General features: G+C 34.7%; 1 protein-coding gene across 8 annotated transcripts in view; it reads right to left on the bottom strand.

The window, feature by feature from the left end:
* The window catches only part of LOC128683548 (uncharacterized protein), a 227020-nt gene that overhangs the window by 27496 nt on the left and 174961 nt on the right, over window positions 1–24563 (bottom strand). For 7 of the 8 annotated variants that reach the window (XM_053769275.2, XM_053769274.1, XM_053769277.1 and 4 more), the window contains exon 5: window positions 3255–3310. In XM_053769275.2, the coding sequence (XP_053625250.1) occupies window positions 3255–3310 (56 nt within the window). Of the gene's footprint in view, window positions 1–355; window positions 599–3254; window positions 3311–24563 lie in introns of those variants that run through there. The other variant, XM_053769278.1, reaches the window with a different exon arrangement.

Here is a 24563-nt window from a genome sequence, read left to right as displayed (position 1 = left end):
TGCCGCTGTTTGACGAGCCTCACTCTAATTGCTCTCACTCGATTTACGAGATACGACACTAATCAACAAACATTACGCATCCCTAACCAAAATAAACGCTTGCCTATTGCTATACCTATGCTAAATACGCAACTTGAAAGCATTTTGTGAAATGGTTTTACGAGCGTGGGATTTGTGCGTTGACGAATTGTTTATTTTTAAATCTTGACACTTCTTGACATATTCACCGACGACACACACCGCTGAAATAAACTGCCGCATTTAAATAAACGTCAAAAAACACTAACGAAAATGTTGAGTCACAAATAATATTTACGCGACAAAATAGATCGGTAAGATATTGGAGGCGACTTACCAAACGGGTCGGACAAGGGCCGACATCGCTACAGAAGGTGACTCCTCATCACAAAAAAATGTTTTAGAACACGAGTTCACTGTTAAGATCACAGCACAATAGGGGCACTTGTTTTTAGTGCGTTGGGATATTTCGTAGCGCGGCGGCGTAGCACCGTAGCACGGCTACGTCGGAAAAGTTTATCGCGAGTGTAACGGCGGACAGTCGGCCTGCACAGCCGTGCGTGCGGGTGGCTCGCGGCGCGCGATTCGCGGACTACGCGGAGAGCGGCAGGCTGTGCGGCGGCGGGCGGCGGGGCGGGGAGCGGGGCGGTGCGCGCGCACGCCGCCGCCCACGCCGCCCCGCCCCACACACCCGCAACCTATTTATTTCTAGTTACGTAAAATTTACGCGCAATACCCGATACTGCATTTAGCTTATGTTGCCATCGTTTCACTGTAGTGTAGGTACATAATGCTTGTACATAAAAAAAAACACTTCATTACAGCTTACGCTCACTGATGGCTCTTTGTTTTTATGTTCCCACAAAAAATAATCTATCCCTTACGCGAAGAATTATGGCTATTGTATGAAATATGTTCGAAGTTAAATAAAGCGAAAATGATATGGGGCGGTAATGAAAAGCTTTCAAGTGTCGAACACCGATAGAAACGAAAGAAAAAAGTGTTTATCAAACGCCAATCATCGTGTTTGACGCGAGACCACTTCGGGCCGGGGGCAGGTGAGGCGTGAACTGAAAAAAGGAGTCGCCGCCGGTCGCCGGGGGCGCCGTCAAATTTGGCAGACGAGTTTTTTGGCCGCGGTCGATGCTATCTATGTCACTTAAGCGAATTGAATAAACGCGTCGGAGGGCGCCTGCTGTCTGTCTCGACCCTCGCGTCATCACGGATATCTCTCCGCCTGGAAACAATCCTCAATTTCCAAAGCCCACAGCCATTCGTCCCCCGCGACTAGTTGCGTATTGTGTATGAATTAAAGCAAAAGTTCGATGTCGTCACAGTCAGCTGTTCGCGCGAGCGCAACAGACAATACGATTAAGATCTACGCAGGACAACTTTCGCCGGCGCCGAGCGGCAGTTAGTTGTTATGAAAGAGAGAAATTTGTAAATTGTTGGCGCCCGAGTTCGCGAACTCCGTCGAACCGGAGTTTGTTTTAAGAGTCCAACCTTGAAACAAGAAGAAAAGTAGTCCTGTAAAACAAAGTTTTGCGGCCGCCGTCGCCGGCGCAAGCGGTTCAAGGATTGTGCCCGAACTGTCTGTCTGTACAACTTTACCGATTAAAAGCTCAAAAGCTTCCAAAGTCATTTTAAAAGTTTATCTGCAGGCGGGTGTGGCGCGCGGCGGGGGTCGCGTAGGCTTCGTTATCGCGGCAATACTTTAGTTAAAACCTAGTTTAAGTTATTTATAAATCGGGCGGTCGTCGGCCGCGGCTCCGAATTAAATTGTCAAAGTTGGAGTGTGGCGCCTACCGCTGCTTCGGACGACACATGTTGCCGAATAGTTGCCAACGTACACACTAAGTTCCTAGACCCTTCGCTACTTTGTTTTACAGCTGTTCCACTTAGCGAACTATGCCTCGAGTTGGGCGCGAGTTCTTGCATGTGTATTGGCGGCACACACCCGCATCCGAATAGTTTCATAAACATAACCCAACTTAGTTTTGGACGACTTTTCAAAGTCAATGCATACTAACTTTCGATGTCTGGGAGTGCGATATTACGATTGGATCAGTTTGCGGGTGACTTTAATGCATTCGTTTGTTGGAAACTTTGTTTTATTGGATCAAACTTCGCAACAAGGTTAAGTACCTATCTTCATTTACTTTGTGTTACTGAACCTTGTTCCTGAAACTAAGTTCTCGGCGTATCATTGTTTTCAACTCTTTATTTATGTATTTGACAAATATTGTCCGGTGCGGCAATAGGAGAAAACATTTGAATAAGTGAATTAATTTAAATTAAATATTTAAACTAGAATGAAATAAAAAAAGAACTTCTTGACCTAGTCGATTAATTCGTCAAAATCTGGCATTAATATGGCTTTCGTAGCACCTGCTACGATCCCTGTAGCATTTGCTACGACTTCGTAGTAAGCGTAGTTTAAGATACGCGTAGACACGCGTCTACCTAAACGTATGGTAGCACACATTGATCATTGATAATATTATATAGATTCGTGATGTTTCGAATAAATGATTACATATTAAAAATTGAAATTATATATTATATTGAAAGTATCTAGTGAGTACTATTATCTTCATCTCGCAAAATACTTTACTACAATTTTATTTCATTCCACAATGGGTAGTTGCAATTAATGTAACTTATTTTTCGTCCTCGGGCCAAAGAAAGCGAATAATCAGCGTAATTACCGAAATCAACGTCTGCGAGTCAAACGCTAGATAAAGCTTGCGCCCCCGAGCAATGACCAACCTACCATTTTATGGAGACCTCTGCGTTCGTTCGCCATTGTAGACGGTAGTATTAAGCAGGCAATTGAAGGAGGTCTGTGTTGCGTTGTCGCGATGTACGTGTTATCTTCCTCCGCCAATAAGTCACGCAATAATTACGCGCGGGATCACGCGTCCCCGCACGTATTTTCGCATAAATATATGAACAAATACGCGACAATTGTTGGCTTTATGGCTCGTGGTAATTGGCGCCCGCGGCTGCTGTTTTACTGTCGCAATATTTTGGAGATTTTACGTGCCATCCAAATTTGTTTAGGCTTTGATGGCGTTGTTAAATTTTAGATTGGAAAGCTAATCTAGTGTATTTTTTTAGCCCGTTATCCCTCAAATTTTTGCTGAAAAAATTACAATGATCGAAAGCCCTTGAATATTGTGAGCGTGGAAAATGGAATCTTGTCAGTATTTATATCAGTGATTGACGCTACTTACATTTTAGACGTAGAAGGTCGGAACAGTTTATGTGTTATCTGCTCTTCTTCTGGATTCTGGAACAAAATTAAAATGTAAATAAAATAAAATTACGCAAAAAATTTGATTAATTTCCGTTGAAATTTATTTTCTATATACCAAAATACTAATATATTAATTCTGCCATTTTACATATATAAAATAATAATATTAAATAATTTATTCAGATAAATACATAATAAGACGTACATTAAAATATCTCTTAGCGGAAGTTGATTATTCGATCATTAGTTTATTTGACAAACATAAAACCTCCGCCATTCATATTAAACTTTGCAAAAGATAAACTTACGCATCATTCTAACATCGCTCTATTGTTTTTTCAGTGATTCCAAAATTGAAATTGCAGAAATAAAATGTCCGACATTTCAGCCAGTTGGTCGTTTGTTTGTTATTAAAAGTAAACTTATTAATAGAAATGTCAAAGAAAAATTGTCTGTGCAATTTGTAACTTGTAAGGATGTCCGTGAAGAATTACAAGGTCAATGATCATAGCTTTTAGTACAAAATAACATATTATTGCTATGAACATTTTGGAGTAAGTACTTATATATAAGTATATATATTTTCCTTTCATCAGCACTTGATCACAATCATAATATGTTTCAGTATACCTTTTGACCATGTACTTTATTGTGTACTTACATGTTATATTACTGATAAAAAATTATACATAAATTTATATTTAAAAAATGGTAAGCCCTTCTGGCATAATAGGGACCAACACTGTTTGAATGAGTTTCTTTCGGCATTTCTTCTCAGCAGTGGTCGTTCCGAAATGCTAGTAGTTTGTAGCTTTGGTAAACATCATTTAATTTAGAATATGACGTGAAAAAGTGCCTGTGAAGGCCTAATTTCTGAATAAATGATTTGATTTTGATTTTGGTTTGGATATGGGTAGCAAATTCAAATCATTTCATTCAGAAATTAGACCTTCACAGGCACTTTTTCATGTAAATTTTTATATAATATTATATACAAGCTACAAACTACTGGCCTACTACCCTGAAAGAGTTCATGTGGTGCGTTTTATCCCCGAAAATCCCACAAGAGCAAAGCCAGCAGGTAAAACTATAAAATCAGTATTTGATCAATAAAAGGCAAAATCATATTTGCCTCAAACAATATTCCAATATGTAAGAAACACTTTTTAAAATAAAAACAAACCGAACAGTTGTTTACCTAAACCTGAAAGGGGTAATAACTACAAATACACAAATTATAGTTTTAAGCCTGAATAGTGCTATTGAATTTGTCGACAGGGGTGTAAAAGGCGGGTAATTATGTAACCATTGGTGGTATCAGATGATGGCGGGCTGCCGTGTTGACGAAATGCGCTTTTAATTGGTGTTACGTCGGTCACACTGCGGTAGCGACAACATTGTAAATGTCACATGAACGGTTTCTTGGTTCTGTTCTTTCGGAGTAAAAAACAGAATCCTTATAGGATCTTTTTTATTTCGTAGTGTAACCCCAAACGCTACCCAATTTATAGCCACATAAGATACCATGCAATGTAACTTGACCTCAAATCAATTTCAAACTCGCCGCGTAACTTGATATGCTGTTGACTGTACTAGCTACATCGCTAAAAAATAATGACACAAGCCGTCTTGTCAAATAAAGAAGTATGATATGACTATTTTTTTTATCTAACCCTACCGCAAACTCCATCGACAGAACTCCGCCCTTGTTAGGTCTCAATCCAGTGCGTGGGCTGTATGTTATGTGAGGACTGCTGCGTGAGTTTTTCTCTCTCTCTATTACGCCCACGAACATATTAATATGTACTTTCTACTGTTTATATATTCATACTGTTGTTAGTATGACAAGCTATCATAAAAGATGAAAATAAATCAATTTCATTAGCAAATAATGTTATCAGTATTATTTATTTTCACCTTTTCCTTACGAATTTATTTCTACTCGTATATTGAGTAAATTCTTTCAATATATTACTGGTTGAATGCAAGATATCCTTTGATGTGGTTACAGTCCGCCGTTCTATATTTACCGTTAATTCTATTGAAATAATAATAGCATTATATATAATACAAATAATAATAAAAAAAAAAATTATTTACACACTAACATAAAAATACTTTAAAGCTTGTATTTTTTTATAATATTTTGCAAATAAACATATGTTAAAGTCACGTCCCTTTTCATCATTAACTATTCTATCGTTACTGCTAGAATACTGGCAATACTATAGTATATCTACGCGTAGTATACACACCAGTGGACAGTCGTCCTAACGCAAGTTACACAACAGTGTCCGTAAATTCGATTTTAATATTGAGCACGTAATGCCTGTTAGCCCGGACCGGGTAATTGATACATCCCTCTTACCATGTCTAATGTCCGTCATTATTTTCCAATTCCAAGGCTTTGCCTTTAAACGGTGGATTATTTAAATCTTTCATTTGAACCTCTAATTAATTTCGGGTTATGAATGTTTGTTCAATTGCTTCTACTATTTGGTAACTAATTTTAGAATTTAAGCTTATATGAATTACGAGATTTGTATTTTTTATTCTAATATTTTTTTAAAAGTAAGCGTGACTTGACAGACTTAATCAAAAGCATCGATATCGAATGGATAAAGCTTAAAAATAATAAATTAATCAAAACGTTAAATTTATAGTGGTCGAGAAATAATAAATCGAACCGGTGAAGACAGTTTCAAAATATATACAGCATAATAAAGAAGAAACTGTCTTGTTGTTTTACATTGAATTTCAGTTATAGCATCATATGAAAATCACGACTGTATCATGATATATTTCACCTCATACTTATTCTAGAGTATTTACTCAGTCCTTAATACTCCTATCAAGAACCTGCTCACACACTGCCATTATAAATGATGCACAAAGTACGACTAAATCATACGTAATCGCGACGACACAAGTTGCCTACACAATTCATATCCGATACAGGTACACGCGAAGAGAGCATAGTCCTTCAAGGAGCTAGGAAAATTATGGAATATATGACGGCTGTCGCGAAGTTTGGCTGTGCCAGTTAATATATGAAAATGTCTATTTTTAATCGTCAAACTTCTGTATAAAGGTAAGGTAAAAATCTATTTCATTATGTATTAGCAATATAATGAGATTTAAAGAAAAAATATTCTTAAAAAGTTAAAAGACTATTTCTTTTCACAATAAATATGAGTTTTTTATAAACAACATTATTAAATTTATTGTTATGTTGTTACAGGTCTATCTAATAAGAGGAGGAATGATCACAACATTTTATAATCAGAAAGCGCGGGACAAAGCTAAATGAGAATGAACGAGATTGTAGGTGCATCAAAAATATAAAAAAGTGTAGGCGGCGCATAAAGTAAGTTTTGCTCTTCCAACAAAAACTCTACTAGTTTTGAAGCTCCGTGTTCTCCCCACCGCAGAGATTATGGAGGCGCCATCAAATATGCATAAAAGCCGTAAAATGCCACACTTAACCGCCCCGTTGTCACCTGACGCGTCTTCAGACAGACGCGCAGACGGTGTAATTAAAAATTGCTTCACATTTGAATTCGGATGTATATCTTAGATAATTTATGAAAAAATCGGTATTACTATGAAATAATAAGAATTTTTAATCTTCATAATCACCCCCGATGCAAACGAGGGGTATAAGTTTAATATGCGAATCAGTATATATTTGAAGAAACGATTGGAATGAAGTTGTAGTACGTGGTACCCATACTTCAAATTTGAAGAAATTATTAGTATAAGGTTGAGAATGGAGGAGAGGATGCACATCAGTCGTTTTGCCTATGATAAAAATCATTCAATATCTCTAATTGAAATGTTTCTTTTATTTTAAATGTCGGGACATTTTTATTATATATATATTTTTTAATAAAACAAAGGTGAAATCTTTTATTTTTACACTTATTTGTGCACAATATTATTCCATAATTTTCCTACACTACATCATTTTCAAGTAATGTACATAATATGACTATTTCATGTATAAATCAATGCAACCCCAATGTCGTTATTGCGATAACAAGTTCCCTATTTCGAAAGTGAGCTGAGATAATGAAGCCACGTTAGTTCGCATCTCAGTCGTATTACTGCAATCGTCTTGTTTCATTACTGATACTAAATTTAAATTAAGAACACAGTTATGAGATACATTCGGTAGCTCATTTGTGCTGTTGCTGTTACGAAACACAACTATAACGATATTAGATTTGTTTAAAATATTTATGTGAAGAGTATTTTGCTCATATCAAAAATATCGCAGTGATTTATACGTGGAAAGATAAATTTAGATAAGGTTTACTAGAAGAGATTTCATCACGTCTAATTCTATAAAGAATTAGACGACTATATCATTGCGAGAATTATCTCAACATGTCAAGGAAAGTCACGTGGACAGCTGAACCTCGTGGTTTAAATATATTTTGTTAAATGTTTTGAAAAAATCGTAAATAAAAGTAATTATATAAAAATATCAATGAAATGTGAACGTGGCTTAGCTGCGCGGCACATTTTATAGTGCGAATGCAATACGAAATAGCGTAATTACTGAGGTTAAGATTCGTGCAATATAATCGCGTCATAACAATTCATAATTTAGCCAGAGAAATACAGCTAGAAATAAATCTCAGAAATACATTTTACATTTTATATTACATTTACATTTTACAGCAAAAATAGCTAAGAATTATATTTGGTGCCATTTGATAGTGCAACTAGCTCACTGAATGGAGCCAATTTAGGGTAAATTTTCACATCGTATAAATTTATATATGAAACTCAATTGTACTTAGCCTGTTCTTTATATATTTATTATCTTATTCTCTCATCATTTATTATGTATTTCGTCATCGTCATCTAATAGTGCGGCTGCTTACTAGAGCCAGCAAACCTAAGATTAGAAATCAAATAAAATATAACTAAAACAATACATTATCTTTAGTCATTTTTCCCTAGCTGGTTCTCCGTCCATATTATTGTACATTTCCTACAAATTTATGTGTAATGTCATTTATTATGAATGAAGCCAACATTAAGTTTAAAAAACGAAAAAAGTAGTATCTTTGCTTGTTTTAACCCTCGACGGTATGGCGTGGGACGTTTCTGGGTTGCTGTATGTCTGGCGATGGTATCGTAGCAACCTAAAGGCTGAACCGATTGTGATCTAGTTTTCTTTATTGGAAAGAAAATATAATTGAGAGTAACACAGCTAAGAAAGCTGTGTTTGGAAAATATGCTTTCAGCCGTTTGGATACTGTCAGCTCTTTTCTAGCAGATGAGATGATGATGCAACTTTCGAGTGGGAGTTGATACATGAGAGTTCATACATTTTTAATTTAGTTTTTATTACTTAGCTTATTCTCTGTCCCTTAATTTTGTATTTCGTGCACTATCAAATGATAGTGCGACTGCTCACTGGAGGCAGCCAATTTACCCGTCTCCGACGTCTTTATCGTATCTTTAATGAACACTCATAAGCGCACGCTTAACGTATTGTGTCGCGCGGCGTCGCCTGAAGTTTCTGCACTCAAATGAGCTGAGAAGGCTTTGTGGGATTTGCGTTTTGTATATTTCGCTCCTTAATTATTGAATGTTAGTTGGGAATTTATGCTGGGTTAGCATTTTAGTTGGGATTTTTGAGATACAACAATTTTGTGGAGTTTATTAAAATTTTTGCGAGATTCAGCTACATTTAGGAAAAACTAAATTAAAAAATGCTTGCTTACTTTTACCAATATATATTATTTTTCTGTCGAAGATTCTATAAATAAAGGATTTAATGGTTAAAACTTTCAGTAAACTTGTTGAGTTGTAGACAAACTTAATGTCCGGTAAAATTAAATTGCGTTGAAATAGCAACGTTGCTACGATTTTTACATCCGCTACGAAAATGCTACGAAACTCGTAGCACGAAGCTGTTGTCGTAGAGCTCTAACGTTGAGTCATCGGTTTGTTCCATGAGTTGAAAATAACTTATCATATGTAATATTTGCAATATTGATTACCATACAGCCTGGGAACTGAGTGTTTGATTTCTAGAACGGGTTTTAATTACTTTGGTATTAGATATCTATCATATCTACAAATGAAATATGTTTTCAATAACATCAAGAGCTGCTTCATGTAAAATTTTTCACCATTGCTAAAAAGATATACATCGAAGGACCATCCCTTTCATCACTGTCAGAAATCGTATAAGATAATATAAATAAAAAATAAACACACCACATTACGCGACAGTGACATCTACATAAAAATCCTTTACAAAAACCGCAACATTTTATTGTACCCTCGTCTTTGTAACAATGTAGGCTGTACGGAAATGCTAATATGGGCCGTTCGGTACAAATTGATACTCGATCGTCGCTCATATAAAACACTCGGCGAGCAAGATCGCCCCATGAATAAAGAATTGGTGTACGGCGACGCGGCGCAGCGAACGACGAATTTTGTGTTTACGATTTTTCTTTTATTTATTTCGGTTATTTTAAATGTAATTATTTTGTTTCATTTAATACGTTTGTAACCAAGATGATATTTTTATATTATATGATTTCAGGATAAGTTTTATTTGTAACAATGCAGATAAAATATGTATTTTTGTTTTCTCATTTAAACTATATTTAAATATATAATAATTTGTAATTTGGTAATAATAAATTTGATTTGAAATAAAAGAAATACATGTCTAAAAGTATGGTCTATTAATGGAATTGAGATTTTGAATCTCTAGTTGACTTTTCAAACTTCATGGGAAAAAACTTAAATTTTGTTTTCATCGTTTTCAGACGCAACGAAAAATTTATATAAATATGCTAGTATAAATAAACATTTGCTAAATAATATGACAGTAGAAAAAATAAGGATTCGTCGCAACAGAGCCGCAGTTGGTCGTAAGCGCCTTATTCACCGCACGTCCACCATAAAACATAACTCCGATTTTCATACAGCTCCTCTTGTGTTTTCATTCTGTTAAACATCTCCCCTTTGCGCCACATAAAAATACCCCAAACGGCTGGAAGACTAGAGGGAGTCGTATATTTAACATATTGCATTATTGTTATATCTTCATAAACTTAATTTATTCCTCGTGACGTTTGTATTTGGAATCATGGTTGTGCTAACACTGGCCTACTCGAAGCTAGCTAGAATGGTGCTCTCCATTCGCGATAGAACAAGGAACGCCAAAAAAGAATGACAGAAAGCACGCTATTTATGATATATTGTTTTGTATAAGTATATTCCTAGGAAATTAAGGTTATTATTTGCAAAATATTTTATCTATGACCTTTTGCATGATCGACTTGAATAGCAAATATATTTCGCACATAATTTAATGTACTTCCGAGATTTCTCCTATTTTATTTGGGAAAACATATATATTACTATTAATAATATAATTAATAATATAATAAATTAAGAATATATATATATATATATATAGTTATATTTATATTGTTTATTTATTCTATTATTAATTGTAATATGTATATATATCAGTACTATAAGTATAGTAATTTTTTTTCATAGATAAAATTGGGACGATAAAAATAGAAATGAATCGTTTCTTGTTTTCTACCAGTCAGACAATATTTATCAACCCGTTAAGTTTTCTGTCTAATCAAAATATTAAGACTTTAACAGTAAGCCTTGTTACGTTAATTCGACAACCTGTGAACTCACAAATTTATTATGTAAATAAAATAGCTGTCTATTACTCGAGCTGAATTAAATTAAACTGTGGCTGAAATTATATAGAGCAACTACCACCCCTCCAAAAGCCAGATTCGAAATGTAAATTATCTTAATCATACGTCATGCAGGCGTAAGTGAAATTGTCATCAGATGGTACCTCGCATAATAAATATCGGGAGGAATTTAATCACTAGTAATTCCCGTTTACACGATCGACGTTTAGTATAATCGTACATGTAGGGAAATATATCGAGCTGTTAATACTCTGTGATAGTTTAGCGTCTTTGAACATGTAATAAATTGCACATTGTATTTGTTGATTGAAGCTGTTTTGAATGGGAGCTAAAAGTTTTAAGATTAGCTGTGAGCGGGAATACAAATTAAAAGTATCATCAATAGGATAACAATTTCTACAAATAATATATTTAAGCACTCACGCGCATGAATGACATCTAAATTTAAATGCCGAATTGAGAGTTTTCTTAGCTTGTTTTTTTTTTAGAAATATATAAAGTAGGTTGATACTTAAACATTTGCTAATAAAATAAAAATACTTATTCAAATTCCTAGCAAGTTGCTCTAAATCAAAGATAAACTACACCACCTAATTTCCATACGATTTGCAATTTCCAGCGCTAACCGGTTAAATCCGCTCTTAATTAATTACAGTGAACCGCAATCACATTGGTAACTCGACACAATGTGTGGCAGTGTGTAAAGGCGTAGTGTTTACCTGCGGCATCCACAGACAATTAGCGATACGCGATTACACGCGTCAGGTGTCGACACGACATCGACACGGAGGCTCATTGAGGCACATCACTATTCCACGTCATTTGTTATTTGCAAAGTTGAACTTTGGTTTATGAGTCAATTTGATTTCACGAATAAGTTCACAGTTATTTTGTTTTTTTTTTTCCTTTTTATCCTGCAGGTACATATTTTTTCTTGTTGATATTTTACATTTTGTGCCACAAAAGTTATTACTAATCAAAGCTTTTTCTATAATTATGCTGTTAGAGCCGTTTTAAAGCCGAGTTAATGCGGTTCTAAACTTTGCATTTTATTTATTGTGCTAGCGGCCGTGCCGGCTTCGCTCACATAACACCATAATAATTTATACTCCCAAACCTTCCTCAGGAATCACACTATCTATTGAAAAAACCCGCATCAACATACGTCGCGCAGTTTTAAAGATCTAAGCATACATAGGGACAGACAAACAGTCGTAAGCGACGTTGTTTTATAGTACTAGATACTATATATATGATAGTGAAGACAACGTTATCTTATTAACAAATCATTTCCTCCACTTTATAGTATTAAATAAGATTGAAATGAAAAGCTACAACTACTAAAAACAGTACAATTTAAAAACTCAGTTTAAGCTATTAGCTCTGTCAGAATTTGAGATAGCATACGAAAACAATCGAGTTAACATTCAAAAGCATGAATACCGACGAAATGCTAAGCGGACAAAGACTAGCACATTACAGTCATTGCATCCTGTTATCTTGGCGTGTGGGCATCAAGTGCATTCAGCGGGTGTCGCGGTCGACAGCCCTGGAGAAGAGGCACAAAGGGGCAGCCCTGAAGAAGGAAGCTCCACAAAGAGACAACCCTGACGGGACGCTCCGTCTCGGGAAATTGCACAGAGCATGCGGGAATCAGATTCCAACGTGAATTATTTTTGTGGTTTTGTTTATTGAATATTTTTTGTGTCCAAAATACACGACTATATTTCTGTAGTTTTTGTAACGACGACACAATTGCCACAATTTCAATACCAATTATTTATATGCTTCGAAAACATCATAAACAATTAATACAAAGTCTCTTAATTTTGATTGGACTGTTATTGAAAATTGTGTATCGACACTTGAGCACAACTATAGCTATATTGCATATTACGACTTAATTTGAATACGCTGCTATACTGTGACAATGAAAAGGATCTGTTTTCAATCTACTCTGTGCATTAGATACTTACCTTAAACATACCAAGAAGACTGATTCAACAGTGAGTGCATCGGCCTTCAACGGCAAGAGCATAAAGATATCGAGCGTGCATTGTCGCGGGTGCATTGTGGGCGAGAATCAGACGATAGGACGGCCGGCCGCTTTGTCTGCTAATTGTTATACTCCGACAAAGCAGAAACAAACGTCGGTGCTCGTTACCTCCCAGGCTAAACGCTCATGTAATAACACGTCTTCAAACAATTGTTCGATACTTCCAATACGTTAGGAAATTGCCTCTACTCGATGCAGCAATGCGCTTTTGTTCCAAACATCGATTGTTTGCGGAAAATCTAATCGTGATTGACGGGCAGCCAATAAAAACAAGTGGGGGAAAAAATGCGAAAATTCATCGTTGTAATGAATCCACGGGAGAGCGGTATCGATATGGTGCTAATGATCTTCATTTTCAAATTTCGAATCGACGTTTATTCGTTTTAAAATGGCGGGCGAGACGTTGGCCCCCGCGCGTTCTGTGGCATCAATCATTTTTAGAGGGTTTCGCTTATCCAAGTTTTCTTCCTGCCTCCGTCCTCTGCTCAACTTTTACATCGAATGATCTCCGCTGAACCAACAGAGCGTTCGGCGTAACCGCGTTTTGTATTATTTTTTGTGAATAAATAATATTATTCCTCGAGGGAAAGGGGATTGGATTTCGTTAAATATGGTTTAGTAATTGAATTGAAATCTCTCAATGTCGACGTTCAATTAAGCTTTAGGTTTCTTGCTTGATGAAGGAATTTCCTTTGTTTCTAACGTAGCAATAATTTAATTTATTTGAATCTTTCTCCTATCTGGGTTATATTACAGTCAATAGAATAAAAGAAGAACTTCTCCATTCACTTACCTTAATTTATTTCTAAAAAGACTTTTTCAAGTAATTGGGAGCTATAGAATGTATGCATGGGGGCTACCAAGTTAATCTCAAACTTAATCGCAAATTACTGCATTTTCTTTCCAACTAACGGGTATTGATAAGGCGAAGAATATCTGTATTGTTGTGATTTATTTTAAGTATTAAATAAATCATAATAAAAAATAATCTCCAGCTCATCATATTTTCTTAATATCTCTTTTTATTATTAATTAGGTTGATTACAATGGTGTTCGATTTTATTCCAGCAGTCGAAAAGCATCTAACATGACTATTCTACTTTTACTATTCAGTAGCAAGTATTCGCATACACACTAGTGAACAAATAGTCAACCAGTAGTTTACGCACGATGTTTTCCTTCAACGGAAGCAAGTGATGGGTTACGAAAACTACTATAGACTAGATGAGTCTGATTTGTATACAAATTCTGGCACAAGTAGGATACAAACCTGGAACCTTACGATTACAGACAGGCGTCTGAACTTCTGGATTTATCTATCGTATAATTTTATAATAATTGAGTATATATGTGAATTATTTGTAGCGTATTTTATTTTCGAATTAATTTTTGTTTGTTTTGTTTTTTGGTATTATTTTATGCACACGCTAGTCTGCTTCCAAGTACCACCTCTCCTCTCACGGGTCTACTGGAAGATATTTCTTAAGATAAAATTTAAATAAAAATAAAAACAATTCTGTTGTGTCACAAACATTGTTCAATTGAACATCAAAAATAAATTACCTTTATAGCTACGCGTCACATTTGTCCAAAACCAACAATTTACCTTAAAATTTTTCGCCCTTCGTATCGGCAATCTTGAAAGTTGAATTGGCTTAAAACCTCCCTGCGGATGTGTCATTATAATTTGCAAGGGAGAAATGACGGATCCGCCCGGGGCCTCGAGACTTATACTCTAAGCTATTTTAATCTTAACTTAGTTAAAAATCTTACACGACATTAGCATTAATCATTTTTGACAGCCCTCGTAATGGATAGTGTAATTAATGTGTGAAATTGTTTTGATTATTAAAGTGATTGCAGTGTATAAGCAAGTTTTGGAATATATATCAATATTGTTTTTTTATGATTATCTTAGTATATAAATATATAATCGTTGAGTTAGTATCCTATAACTCAAGGAACTTACTTTGGGGCTAGCTCAATCTGTGATTTGTCCATATATACATTATATTTCTATACGAAAATTTTACGGAGAAGACTGCAGGAGTGGAGAAGACTAGAATGGGCATACATCCAAAATTGGATATAATAGAGGCTGTTATAAATAGATAGATATACTGAAATATGGGTAAATATTTGCATGCTTGCTTTTCGAGTACAGTAAACCGCATGTCAACTGTACTATGTATGCGAACTATCAATTATTTTGTTGACTGTATTTGTAGGTTGCCTCGTAACTTTTGTCGAACACCGTATACATATCCGGCATTTGAATTTTGTATACAGTTTAAATAATACCTAATATGCAACCATTGTAATATGCAACATAAAATAATACTTAGTACGTATAGATAGTATGTGTGTATGTATTGATACAGTAATGGTATTTTAAAAATAACTCAATTATAATAACTTCCTACCTATGTATAGTATGAGCCATTGACTCTGATTAATTACAAATTATTTTAGAAAATGCTGCAGGAACTGTGAACTTACATCAAATATGAAAATCGAAATCTCATTTACCAACAACACATTCTATAAAAAGAATTAAGGGAATTACGTAAAGGAACGAGTGCGGCGAACGACTCTGTTTTTCAATTCGATGCTTATAATAATAAGTGCCGACTGATTCCGATCCGAGTATCGATTTGAGGGCTCCGTAAAACAATTTGCGGTAAAAATCCTGCTGATAGACGGCGAATCAAAATATTGAGGATATGGAAAAGGATATATTACAAAACTCAGATGTAATTGTTGTATCTGACGTAGCTTAGTATGATTATCATGTTTGTCAAAATATTGAATATGTGTACTTGGAACGGACTCTATCTGTGTTCTATAAATGAAAATATTTCGGAAAATAATTGAAAGGTCTTTTACTAATTCATCAGTGTCTTATAAATATCTAACTTTTGCCTTGTGAAATTCCTACGGGAACAGTAACTTTTAGCTGAATCAACGTAAACTAATTTATTGCGTATCATGTGTTTTACATAAGTAGTATATAAACCCGTATACAAAATAAATTAATGCGATAGGCATATACAAAAAGTTTATATACAAATTGAAATGAATCAATTTATCATGTATAATAATATGCCTTGTCTACCTATGTCCTTCTCCACACTTCAGACTACAACAACATTTCAAGAAGATTGGTTAAATAGATGCGTGAAGAGGTAACAAACAAACTTACTTTCACATTTATGATAGGTATTAGTTAAGATTTGTCATAGTGCAATTATTGAACAAAATGATTCAAGTTGAATTACATTTCAAGTACATATCTGTGGCTAGACATAGTCATGCCGTAAACTTTTCGTATACTCGATATTTATGTCGTCGGTATGAGCAACGGGAGCATTTTTACGCACGGGGGAGGCTTGCGACTGATCTTTGTTTTATGTGAACGATTAAGAAAAGCATATTTGAAGTGTGTACGCTGCTTTATTTGCGCGGAAGGGAACGCTTCATTGATCCGTAATCGGTTTTTACCATTTTATTGCGCGGGGTTATGAGTGTGGCGGGTTTCGACAAACATTGATTTTTAGGGTGGAAAACATATTAATATTATGCAATAAAAATGTAATATTAGTGTTTATACTTTTCTTAAGATTTTTTAATGTTAATTCAGTCTTTACAGTTTAGTCATTACATCCTGAGGATGCTGTTTATCGAGATAAAGTATACCTATAATTTTATTTGTTATATTTATTATAACAAAGAAATAAAAATAATAAATCAGTTCATATTGATCTAATCTATTTTATCTTTCTGCTAGGAAAAGTTGTCTGTCTATCTCTCTTCATTCCGAACCTTTACTAACACTCCAGATTAAATTTTCTTACGTCTGTTGTGTATTCGCCATTGAGATGCATCATGTATAAAAATTTAATCATATTTAAAACCTGAGCGTTAGAGAGAGATATGTGACTTTGCTTAGTCACTTGTATTGTAATTTAACTAAACCTTAAGCCTGTAATAATATAAAGCCTTCGTCTCCTTATTTGGGAATAACACGCAATAATTAGAATGTAAGAAGTCGCGCGGGACATAATTCTTGCGCGTTCGTGTAGCTTCTTGTTATTTTCTCACTTAATTCCAAAGGGTTGTACTGTGGCTGTTTGGGAGTGATTCGAATGCTAAGTACAGTGAGGACTCCCTTGCCAGTGCGGTGTGCTTGCGGCAACAAACCGTAAGGAAACACCAGGTGGTTTTGACAACGGGAATCTATATACCTTTTAGCAGTGCTTATTTCATTTCTTGTTTGGGAAAGTGTGTGATTTTGTGTTTAATATATTTTTACGCTAACTGTGCTTCGGGAGTTAGCTTTTGTGAGCCTGATAAATAATGTGTTTTCAGGTGTATGGAAATCTTTGTGCAATACATTTTACAACGTGAAAAATAAAAATTCTTGTCTTTGAGTGATTGAAATTAATAGATTACAAAATATTTCCAAGACAATCTAAAATCTCTTTCTACTTAGCTATTATGGCTAGTACTAGCGGCCCGTCCCGATTCCTCCTGGGTAAAACCATAATAAAAAAAAGCTGCCTATGTTACTCCTGAACGTATTGTCTATCTCTGTGCCAAATTTCACCGCAATCGCTCCAGTAGTTTTTGAGTTTATTCGTTACTAACAACAAAAAAAAATCTCTTTATAATATTATTATTATATTAGTATGATGAAATATAGATAGTATGGATTACAGTTCCAAAATAAAACGAAAATAAACCAAAAATAAAATCTAAAAAGCCGTCAGCGTTCCTCGCGCAATAAGACTGATCAACGGCCTACGTTAATTGCATTAATAATAAAAAATAATTGCAAATGGCGCGTCGCCGTGATTTAAAACGTCGAAATGTGGTCGTTAGTGCGAATTGGAGGAAGGGGTAGACGCCCCCGGCATTAAACTAACTGCCAAATTTATTTACTAATTCATTTTTAATAAAGTTTCTTATTCATGTAAGTTGACATTAGTAGAATTTTGCATGTATTTTTGTATTTTTCGTTTAGAGGAAACTGAACAGATTGTTGTTTAAATACTTATTCAGCTTTTATGCCTGAAAAGAAATTATGACACATTATTTATTTGCATATGAATACGAGTGTATATGGAAGCTATTAAAAATTAACGATCTAATTTGAGAAACTATATATCTTATCAAAGTACCTAGTTATTTCTAACGATTTTCATATAGATAGATGCATGATTTCCAAATGGTTATTTAAGTATAATAATGTAATAAATTACTTAAATTTACTTAAGCTGCCTTTAATCACGAAAAATGTCCGGTATCAGAATCACAACTATTACTGTACAAGTGTACGACACAAAATTGCTAGTGCCAGAGATTTATTTGTTTAATTCCTGAAACAACAGATGAAAAGCCTTTCAACGTTTACACCGGGAAAAATATGTTTCCGACCAAAATGTTCTATTTCGAAAATACCACACAATTCACAAATTAAGCGCGTCAGCTTTTGTTTTGTGGGAGCATAACGCAAAATAGAGGAGTATTAATTATTCAGAGCCACACTCGACGCAATCAGAATAAGTGGTGATGTTTCTGTCACCCGATGTGGTGCGGCGGCGTGCGGCTCCGACGTGCATGATTAGAATTCTTAAGCCGAGCCCAAGGCTTGATTAGAGGAAATTAAAATCATTATACTCTACCGCGCACCGCATCCACCACAATGCCGCCATTTTACCCGGCTGACGGAAAAATGAACGGGAAACGCACATAAAGAAGGAGGTCCGGAAACGGAAGCGGCACCATCTTGGAGCCGCCGGGCGGGAAACAATGGATTCGTTAATTAACATTTTCTTACGCCTCGCGGCTGTCGAACCAACGGTTTATCGGACAAAATATTTATGACGCAGACGCGATAGAAATTCCACCATGAAATTGCACAAGTGAAAATTTGGATCGTTAAGATTATGAAAATGAAGCGATGTTAGGCTTGGTCCCGCTCTTAGTAAATATGTATAATTACGTTTGTTCAAATAATTACTTCTTCTGCAAAAATTGAAAAATACGGTATGTACTTAAACATCATTTATGTTCTGTAATAAAATAAAAGTAGGTTAATCCGCTTAACGCGCAAATAAAAAAAAGCACACGTATTAAAACAGCCAATAGCTCATATGATTTATCTGTTGCTTTTGCCCGCAGTATCGCACTATCTGATTGATCGGAATCCGATTTGAAATCGGAACGTATTCGAAACAATGGTCAGCAAAATGTGTCGGAGATAGCCGGCGCCTGCGGCCGGTGGTGGTCACTGTGAAAAATACTGGCCATCAATAACGAGATATCGGTGGGGATGGCACGATATCGATGACTGATTTATTGTTCTTATTTCTACTCGAGATGCTATTTCTGATTACTACATTTTAGATTTCAGTTCCCTTGAATATCTACAAATGTATATTAGGATTGGTGGATTGAAGGCGTGGAAATAAAACGATATAACATTTGGCGTAATTCACGCCAAATAAGTAGAATTTAAAACTTATGATAATTTTATTTTAGTTAAAAAAGAGTACATTATTAATTGTTGATTATTAAATAAATGGTTTGTTAATCTAATCATATCTATAATTTAAATTGAATAGTTTTATTTATTGTATATATTTACATAATGTTTATCGGCAAAAGCCGATTTCATCTCAAATTTACTTAGTTATTAAAACTATAAAACATCATCAAAACATCTATCCTAAATTATATTGTCTTTAAAATACAGAGCGTTATTATTAAATGGGAATTGACACTGTCGATTATAGTCAGCTCACAGCCCAACACTATTGCAGCCATTCATAGCCTATATTGACCTTTTGACGAAGTGGAATCATTCGTTAACTGAGCGCACTCACTGCACTCATACACTCTAGTGACGTGAAACATGATTCATGATATTGACTCGTGACTAATAATCTGAATAGCCCTCCTGTATTCAAGAGTATGCGTTTTATGCGTTTTCCATATCGCTTTTTTTAAACTCGATGGATGAACATCGAGATTTTACCTATTTATGTGTGGTCGCTTCGTTCTTACTTATTGTATTAAGTTTGCCTCTTGTTCGTAATGTATAGTATTTTGTACGTAATAAAATTTACATAAATTGGTAAACTAAAAGATGACATCTACTGCAGTACTTTAGTATTAGCATAGACTTGATAAGAAAAAGGAAGAAAATTGAAATGTTTTAAGTTTATAAAACTTTTTCTTATTTTAATTTAAATATCGCGTAAAAACTACGTTGTTTTACAACAAAATACATATATACATATAAACCCTGCGGTCTTCACAAAAACTGTAACTGTATGTAAAAATATATAACTGGAACTGATTAAATCCCAACATGGAGTAATTCGAGAGATCTGTCGAGTGGTTCAGTCGTAACTGCGCAGTAAACTCGCTTAGTGCGGATTACGCCGTTACTGTCCGCTGTAAACCGATGATCGATGTACCGATGTTTATTGTGCACGGCTAGTGATGTTCGAGTCTCGTCTAGGTCTCATATTAATATTTTTTTTTCGGTTTGTTTAGAACAACGGCGTATACAGAAATAAATCGGACACAAAAGAAAATTAAAACTTGCATTTAAAATATTAATAATGCAAAATTGTTTGTTGTTGTTTCGCGCAGTGACATGGATAAACTTAAAAAGTATCTGTTAAGTGACAAAGTAGAATGTCTGGTAGGAATTTTGTAGAAATAGAATTACAGTAGCTATCTTAAAATATATAAGCGCAATAAGTAGAACTGGCAGAGAAAGGGTTCAAAAAGTACGTTCAATTTGCTATCAGTTCATTTATTTGTTCATGCTGCTTTAACAAGACATTAGCCAGCAAGCAACACGCCACACTGTCATCGCGCACCACGGCGGCACCACCGCAGCACCAATTGTCTCAATTATTAATTGTAATTTTTGACAGGCACCTGTCAATTTCGCAGCGTTCAACCCTTCCCTAATCCACCCCAAGACGCGGTTCCTGTCTCCTTGGCCGCTCCCTTGGAATAAATTAGCTTTCTCCCGGCCACATCGGGATATAAAATTTTGAATATGAATGGAAAATTTTGCATTTGTAATAAACCGCTTTCCCGTACACTCCAGATGCGTACTCGTACTGGATAGAAGCAGATCTCTAGTGTCGTTCCTCAGGTGCCTGTCATAAATATTTATTAATTATTTTTTCAATAATCTTCTCTCTCATCCGAGGGGTACCTCCTCCGTTAATTGCTTTTTGTTTCATTTGAATAAGTATTGTTTTTGACTGCTCGAGCGTAACGCGGAGTTTTATAAAATCTCAGCGATGAATAATTTTGTTGAAACAAAGTTTATTGAATCCCTATTATTGACCAAGTTATTTTCCATCAGAAATGCTTCGATAACAATCCGTTACTAGCTGCTGGAGTACAACATTAATGAATGAATATCTCAAACCCACGCGCAACGATTTAAATTAGTTGTTCGATGAAAACAATAGAATAGTTCTAATCTACTATTTAGTAGTATTATATTTTGTGCCTCTTCCTGAGAGAGAAAATACTTTATTAAATCAGTTAAAATATGATCTAATTTTTAATTGTTGATAACAGTAATCCAAAATTTTGTACTTAAAAGTAAAATATACCTATTGATTTTTTTAGTAGCAGAAGTACTCTGTTAAAACATTGGTTTGATTAGCCTCGGATAACAAACGATAAAAAAAGACATAATGGCGACGACGTCGTCTAATTGATTTTATAATTCGAGGAAAATTCAAAAAGATATCATTTCCATTCTTGGCACACGAATATTTAATATTTTTTTTAGTGATTTTCGACCTTATCCACAATAGAGCAAGGCTTATAATTGAGAAATACATAGGCCCCGATTAAATTGATATTTCAATACAGTGAGCCGTGTCATTTTTATTTTCATAGATTCGTATAATTTCATGGAAATAGATGAATCGTTATGGTAAGACTGTCATAAATTATCTCGGAGAAAAATATTTTCGTACACTGATATACTTTGGCTTTAAGATGGGTAAGATGCAAAATAAAATGACTGAAGTATTAGCAAGATTTCGACGTAGTTTAATTCGTGATGAAAATTCTTGTCATAAAAATTTATACCACAAATTACTAACACCTAACATGGTTTGAGTAATGTGCGAAATTAAATACCTATTACGTTAAATGATGATAAAGTTCTAATATTACCATATCCGCTCCGGTCGAAACCGATGTATTTATCACGCAGATAAAAAAAGTATGCAATTAATGACTCCAAATAGGGATGTACAGCAACGTATGATTTAATGGGGCGGTTGAGCGATCGCTTCAATTTGTCCGCGTTACATATCGCTCCCTCATGTAAATTTTTTATTCGATCAAGATAGTTACCGGCAAATAGTTTCGTAATAAAGCCAATTTTTTGATAATACTATACTTTTGGAGCTGGATTTTGAATAGTCGGGTTTATTACTCGACTAAATTATATAGGTAGCTATGTCATTTCCGACGATTTGTCAGTCGTTTGATTCCAATTTATCTCGGTTTCTTTTCAGTATTTTATTTATTTAAGTAACGAGGTGCGTTTATCTTTTTTGCGATAAAATTGATAGTATAGTTAATAAGTTGATTGCTGTGGTGTAATATTCTAGGGTTTTTATTATGGTCTATACCCAGAAGTGTCTGCCTAAAAAATATCATGTAGAATCCTAAAACACAAATATCAATTCTTTTTATCGATGTCATAACCAAACACAAGTTTACATATACAAAATTCAATTAATTACATAAAAGCTTGTCTAATAAATAATAGTTAACTAATTCCTATTATTAATGCTACTTATACAAGCTAATTTTGCTTCGTCATTATTAATTTTGGCTTCTGCACTGTCTCATTGTAATATAACCTCAAATTGCTAATCGATGGTGGTACAATGGATGCTAACGAGTATTATCAATCTTCACGTCAGGCGCCAAGGTCAAGTAATGGGGGGTGCTGGATAATGTCTCTGGGCGTCGAAGGTTTGGATGGTTTATGGGTGCAAAATAGATACATTAATTTATTACGCAATATTATTTTAAGTAATTATTTGAGGCGTTAATGGAAAATTAAAATAATGCTAGTACAAGTCGATAATGTTTGAGTGAGTAAGAAAATTTTTAGATTTAGAATTTACCATAGCGTTTTCCCTTCGATTTATTTGTCTCAATAGTTACAAATAGTTCAAACTTTGTAAAATTTGCAAATTAAAGAAAAAATGGTTCAAAATTTACTATTTTTGATTTATTGAATAATCTCTCTGATCCTCCCGTGTTCTCAGTTTCATTTACCGCTGCAACGCCACCGAAACCAAGCACGAAAAAAATTACTTTATAAATTTTAAAATTCGGCTAACAAAAAGGAGTTATTAAAGTCAAAACGTTGATCGACATTGACAAAACGCAACCACTTTGTTTGGTATCAAGCAATCATGTACCGCGGGTCGATTCGCCCGATAAACATCGGGTAACAAATTAACCCTGCGCCGCGGCACTCACCTATCGCGACATCTACGCACCGTAACGACATTGATTAAACCAATACTGACTACACTTTATGTAAGGGTTAATAGTCGGGAAAGTTATCTCATTAGCATAATTTTGACTTTCTCCATTGTAAGGTAGATAAACATACTAATTAATATTTGATACGCTAATTATAAATTTGATTAGCAGTCCTGATTCTTGGCAAAGAAATGTGAGTATAAAACCGTGCAATCGAAAAAGTAGTCACCAAATTGCCTTTGTATTTATTTACGATATTCAAGAAAAAATTAAAAGTCATATATTTGAGTTAAATAGTTTCTATGAATTCAAAATAAAAACGGAATATTCTCAAGCTTAAAATTAACTTGGAAAATAAATTTAGTTTTTTATTGACTTTTTTATCATATCTTACATGTTTTAGTACAGTTTTTGTTAAAGCCAACTTTCATTTAAGGCCCTATAAATAACTACTTTAAATTCTTTTAAACTCACTTGACAGTTGATATATCCAGAAAATGCAAATAATTGAATTTTCTGCTACAATGCATAGACAGGGAGTCCATAAAGTATTGGATACATTGGAATTGCTTTTGGGTGTTGAGTTTCATCGTTGCTATAGTTTATTTCTTTTAGAGTTGCATGTATTTATTATGTCGGATATTTTTTATCCATGCGTGTAGAACTGATAAAAATAGACAGAACAATGTCGCTACAATTACGAATAAATAATAAATTGTCATGACTACAAAATTAAGCCACATTTTATCAAATTCGTAAATGCATTTTAAGGACAGAAAGTAAAACACCAGTTTGTATTACAAACGTGGAAATGTATCGTCTTCCACACGGTAATGTCTGGATCGCGTGAAATTGGACAATATCTGGCGTCGATTGACTCCGCTCCACGGAAATAAATAGATTTCATTTCGGTGTCATTTGTAGGGCTAATGGCGCCAGTAGTAAT

This window comes from Plodia interpunctella, chromosome 3, assembly GCF_027563975.2.
Source record: "Plodia interpunctella isolate USDA-ARS_2022_Savannah chromosome 3, ilPloInte3.2, whole genome shotgun sequence".
In the NCBI taxonomy this organism is placed as follows: domain Eukaryota; kingdom Metazoa; phylum Arthropoda; class Insecta; order Lepidoptera; family Pyralidae; genus Plodia; species Plodia interpunctella.
Note: the sequence above shows the minus strand (reverse complement) of the source record. Positions and strands in the feature narration are given on the sequence as shown.